The following is a 6,000-nucleotide window of genomic DNA, read 5'->3' as shown; positions in this document are numbered from 1 at the left end:
AGAAGGAATCCATCTGGAGCAGAACTGCTTTTAGCAGTTTCTCATGTGAAGTCTCTTAAGGTCTACAAACAATCCAGTAGAGATTTCAGTTCATTTGCTCCCCTCTGCTCTGTGCAAAATGTACTGCTTATTCCCTCAAGAGTTCCCCATTGTCAGCTGCCATAAAAGATGGAGTAATTTTGAGTAGAGCTGGACATGAACACAATTCAAATCCTTAGTAGGAGACTTCTGAGCACACTCAGTGCTCACACATCTTTTTAACAAACTGCAGCGGAGCAACACCAAACTCCTTGTCACTCATTGTCAACAGCAACAGGACCCCTGTATGGACAGGGGAAATAATGTCAAAATTTCAGTTCAGAGGCCACAGCCTGCAAGGCACAAAGGCATGGAAGGAGGCAGAGTAATGGTGAGTGCACAGCAACTGCAGAAGGTGGGGCAGGGATATTGGAGAACCTCAGCTAAGGAAAAAACTCACGAGGCAACTAAGAATTAACTTAGGAGACAATATTTATGGAAGAGTAATAGTATTAGGACAGTGCTTATCATTAAACCCTCTTCACCAATTTGACAAATTGACTCACTCTGCATCAGAAATTCCAAGTTTGTTCACGCACACCGCTGAAAAAACAGACACACTTCAGTATTTACAATGTGTTTGATAGGACAACCACTTTATTACAAAGAACAAACAATGCTTCAAAATAAGACTAATCAACTTGTATTGTACAAAATGTCAGTTTCCTTGTAGAGGTCATTAAGTAACAGGCTGTAAGACTAAGTTCACGTCAAATTTGCTATCCTGAAATAATCAGATAACAACAGTAATACTTATTTTAATATCTTCAGAGTTTATGGCATGATCATGTGCTCTACTCCAAACTACATTCAAAAGATATTGCTATAATTACTTTGAAAACACAAAGTGTAGGTTATTGTTCACTTCATTTCCACTTTCACAAGAACATTCTGAAGATGAAGCTGTAGCAGTGTCTGCCATGACTTGGCATGACTGTGCTATGCTTACACAGTCACAACCTCCCTAAGGAGTTCAGTAAACCTAGACATTTCTACAATATGGATACTGTAATCTGATGGATTTCAGCTTCTGTTACATGTCCTTTAGGAGTATCTGAAATAAATGGATAACATGGAGTCTCAAAGAGCTGGTGTCAACAGTCTTCTAAACTTTAAAATCGAACAATCAATATTTGTCTGATATCTAGTTGATAGGCAAACAGGTGGGATTTAGACATTATAAATACAGTTCTAAAAACAGACCACAAAGTGTATTTTACAGTGTGTACCACAATTTCAGTTTAAAGTAAAACTGTGAGCAACTGAAGAGTTGCATTATGATCACTATTCAACGTTACCCAACTTGGACGAAAAAGAGAAAGTGACATCTTACGTCAAGTCAGCTGAAGAAAGCACACTCACAAGGAAATTATACTTTCATTGAAAACGCCACAGTTTTACCCTTTGGTAGTCGTGACATACCCACTGAAAAAAGAAATTGTGCAAAGCATGTGAAACCAAGTGCAAAAAAAACTCCACCCAGACACACCCAACAGGTTTTATTCTTAAATAACAACTCCACAATCACAGCTATCAACCAACAAAATCAAAGCCACAAGTGTTTTCTCTAAAGGCTTCTTTCACAGTACTAATAAGAAAAACCAAGTTCTATTCTTCTAGTTGACAGTTCATGTGTATGGTACTTTAGTTATCAGACAGTATTGGTAGCGAGATCCTACCTGACAAAATGGACCATTTAAACACAAATATCTTAAAGCCAGTTAACTTCAGGAAAAGTCCTATACATTCATACTATAAACACTGTTTAAAGTGAAACTGGGATATCTGTTACTGCCATAAGCACATGATTTTTCTCTGGAGTCAAACCACATGTGTTACTCCTGTGCCACAATTAACACTATTATAGCCATTTATGGTCCCAAGCACTTTCTAGATGCTATTGGAGCATGTGATGCATTGCAATAATTAAGGCTGTACCAGCACTTCGTTAGAACCCTGATTCTCAGGGTAGCCAATGCTTGGCTATTAAATCTGCTCTGGGATACTTGAGCTGCTAAATCTCTACCATTTTAGTGATACTTCTCCCACCAAACCAGGCACATCATTGATTTTAGTTTATATATTTACAAATGCTCTTAAGACAAATTTAACTGGAAGAGGCAAGAAATTCTACCTTGATGTATAATCTTTTGGCATTTGGGGCAAAATTAAAGTGCAAAGTATAAACTTCATTGCACAGTAAATAATTTAGATTTTATTTTAAAATAAATCTTATTTAGGTGCCTCAATCTATTCACCTAGTGACCTTGTCCAACTCAGCCATTTTCCTCTACACTTTGGTAAACATAGTTTTATATATAGATACATAAATAGCATTTAAAATGTTTACCTTTATTTCACTACTGTGAACAATTGTTTTTCTTTTCGCATAGGAATGGATCAACCTATTCCTAGAAGTAATGCTTGTTGATTTTATCAGCTAGCTAGTTAATGTAAAATGATGCATAGTAAAAGGGAGATACTGAACTCGATTGGTAGAATATATTGGTAAAGCAAACAAGCACTTAAGAAGATTAACTGGAATAAATATGTTGAAAGTTGCCATATAACATGTGCAAAATTGCTTACCATGTATTCTAAACTTTGGTTAAAATTTTCAGATTGAAGTTTTACAGAAACATTATGGAAGCAACACAAGTGATTACTAACACAGGAATGAGGTAAGTTATTATTAGTGCAAAAAGCAAGCATATGCTAAAAGCAAAGCATATGGATTTAAAAAAAAAAAAAAAAAAAAGGAGAATGAATCTCATGGAAGTTTTAATACAAGACCAGAAAGGTCTCTTGTAAACATTGGTATTTACAAGTTTAAGATTTGTACAACTACAAAAGGATAATTTTAAGTCATAGTAGTGCATTTACAATGAATTTGCGTTTTTTGTAATAAGAGCAATGGATAAGTTTATCTTTTTCCTTTTAAATTTTCAGGGGATATCTTTCAAGATTAAGATATTTGTTACAAATAGTAGAAAAAATCATTTCTTTACAAAAAAAGTATATATTAAAATATTTATACATTTTAAGTTACTATATAATAACTGGAAATTTTTGCCTTGTACTCAGGCACCACAATGAAGAATGTGGTATAGGGAAACCGAAACCAAACAGAATTTGTTCATATCCCAAATCTTATGAATTACCTATGCAAGATCTGTAGCAATCACGGGGACTCTACTTCAAATACTACTACTTGTGCCAATTGTTTTATTCATTTTTAATTTGAAACTCTGCCTTCTTTACATTTTAACTTATCACTACCAAAAAGAGCTGCTGGATAGAGTGTGATCCTCCACCCCACCATCTCTGATACATTTTCTATATGATACTCATACCTGAGCAAGGCTCTATAACGTTGATGTGTCAAACGTAAAAAAGGTTATATATTTTTAAGATAAAAACAATGCAAAAATAAAATATTTGTAGCATTTACAAATAGTACAAGAGTTACATTAAACACTACATTCAAAACTTGAGATTTTTTAAGTCGCTTCTACTTTGAGCCTGATGTTTTCATATCTGCAAAAAGAAGGAAACATTGTTAAATGTTGCATGATTTTACATGGTGTACAAACATTTTCAAACACTGTTTCAGAGTTCTAGGATATAGATCATGGTCAAAACTCCTGCCAATTAAAGGGTTAAAACAGCATTGAAATACTGAACATCATTCTTCTTCATTGTTACTCCCCATCTTAGAAAAGCATATATTAGAAACCAAGGAGTGGAGCGTTCAACAGGTGGGTCCCAGCCCACCAAGGTCACCCTTGTGCTGCTACCCCTGCAGCACAGTTCCCTGCTGCCTGAGGGGATGGGCACCCTGCCCTTCCTACCCTCCTCTGTGCCCACAGCACCTCTTGTTGAGCAATGCCAGATCCCAAAAAAGGTAAGCCAGAAACGGGAAAGAGCAGGATGAGAAGCTGGCAAAACTTGAGAACCCAGGTTGGCTTACTTATAAGGCAAGCCAGAACTGACCAGGCTAACACTAATTTTATTTCCAGTGGATCCATTCCCATCCCCAAATCATCATGAACCTATCAAAATTCAAGCCCAGGGACAAGATGACAAAACCTCTTCTGGTTGTAACAGATTTTAAAGTGTATGTGCATCACAAAAATGCACCTTACATCACCCAAAGGAATTTTTCCTCCATTCAGGAGGTTGAGAAGACTGAAAAAAATCCCTGATTACACTGTATGTCATGTACATGAAATACATAACTGAATTTCTTCTTACTAGACTGAAAAACTTCTGAGCTGAAGTGAATTCTAGGAGTGTCAGAAGCAACAACTAGAATTGCATAAAACAACTAAAACTACATAAAATGGAACAAAACAACATTTCAAGAAATTCACATACAATAAGTGCTGTGTTGGTTCTTGAAGACATGCACAGCTCCTGCTCCACTCAAATGCTCAAATGTCACTCAAATGTGTGTGACAGTGACTTTACCTTGAAGCCACCGGACCTGCGTGGCCGGGCCATAGCCCCTCTCGTTCTTGGCTGAAATCCTGAACACTATGGCAGGCCGGGAGGTGTAATCCACGTGGGCATTGGAAAGCTGGGCAGCAGTCACTATGCAGGAAGTTTTAAGACCACAGTATATCCTCATAAATACAAGCTGACTTGGATTTTCCTGTAATTGCGTGGAACGGATAGCTAAGTAGGCAGAATATTCTAAAATATTTCCAGAGGGTGAAGCAGGAGGCTCCCAAGAAAGATGAATGCAGTCTACACTCTGAAGAGAGAAAAATATGATAGCATGTAGCTAACCATAAATATATAAACAACATAAAAAAACCCCAAATTGTAAATATTATCTGAAAATTCTAACCTCTCATCACCACACTGGAGGTAAGGATGTGTCTTTTGAATGTTTTTAAGAATCGCTAAGGATTTAACGATGCAAGACTAGAAAATCATGGGGAAACTGCCAGATGATTGAATGTATATCTGCTAACATGAAGATTAACTCTTAAAATAATTCTTTTTGGCAAATTTCTTAAAGAATATTATATTGAGCAGAGTTAACCAAGTAAGCACTGAGTACTATTCTATATGACAATTCAAGCTTAAAAATAAAACCAACTATAACCAAGAGTTCTGAGATTATAGTGATGACCAGAATTTTACATATCAGAATTACCTATATTTCTCACCTTGGTGATTTTGACTGTTGAAGGAGCTCCAGGAAAACCTGGAATGCACGTCTTGAATTCACTGATTTTACTGAAAGGCCCAACACCACAGCCATTAATTGCAGCAACTCTGAACCTGTACACTGTGCCTGGAAACAGATCCTGTTTCTTAAGTAATCTGTAGTCTGGTACATCTGCACCTTCCGCCTGAAAATAAAGCAACACTTGTGTTAATGTTTAAGATACTATAAACACAGTTAGGTTAAAAAAGTATGAAGTGTTAAACTGAGATTAATAAAGTTTAATTGAAACTGAAAATCTATTTAATACTGCTGGACTTGCATCAGAACTTACGGTTCTGACTGACACAATATTATCTGACCTCAAAAAGCTGATCTAAGATGCTATGTGAGACTACATCTCAAGACCAAAAGATTTCCCATTTTTTCAGTCATTTAAATTAAACTGTACCTAAAACTGTGGTTATTTTTACTCAGTAAAGTTAAAACAAAGCAGCATTTACAACTACATAAATTATGATATAGTTAACATAATCTTCAATCCTAAAAAATATTTTCATTTCAAAAGCAGTTATTCCTAACACCAGGAGCTACAGTTCAATGTGTAGGTAATCAAAATGTTTTTAAGGAAAAGCACTGTAAGTTAGTAACAAATAGCTTTCTGAAACATTATGCACTACCATACTTCCATGATTAATATATGCATTGATGCATCACTGATCCTTACAGTGGAACTCTTTTCCTAC

At 36.0% G+C, this 6,000-nt stretch overlaps 1 protein-coding gene across 1 annotated transcript in view; it reads right to left on the bottom strand.

Annotated features, from left to right (window-relative positions):
- Positions 1–646: 646 nt before the first annotated feature.
- The window catches only part of HCFC2 (host cell factor C2), a 19,380-nt gene continuing 14,026 nt past the window's right edge, over positions 647–6,000 (bottom strand). The window contains exons 14-16 of the mRNA XM_086887143.1: positions 5,256–5,441; positions 4,549–4,834; positions 647–3,615 (exon numbers count right to left, since the gene is read on the bottom strand). Of these exons, the coding sequence (XP_086743269.1) occupies positions 3,590–3,615; positions 4,549–4,834; positions 5,256–5,441 (498 nt within the window). The 3' untranslated portion in view covers positions 647–3,589. The remainder of the gene's footprint in view (positions 3,616–4,548; positions 4,835–5,255; positions 5,442–6,000) is intronic.

The sequence above is a fragment of the Cyanistes caeruleus genome, chromosome 4 (assembly GCF_971803275.1).
Source record: "Cyanistes caeruleus chromosome 4, bCyaCae1.hap1.1, whole genome shotgun sequence".
NCBI lineage: Eukaryota > Metazoa > Chordata > Aves > Passeriformes > Paridae > Cyanistes > Cyanistes caeruleus.
Note: the sequence above shows the minus strand (reverse complement) of the source record. Positions and strands in the feature narration are given on the sequence as shown.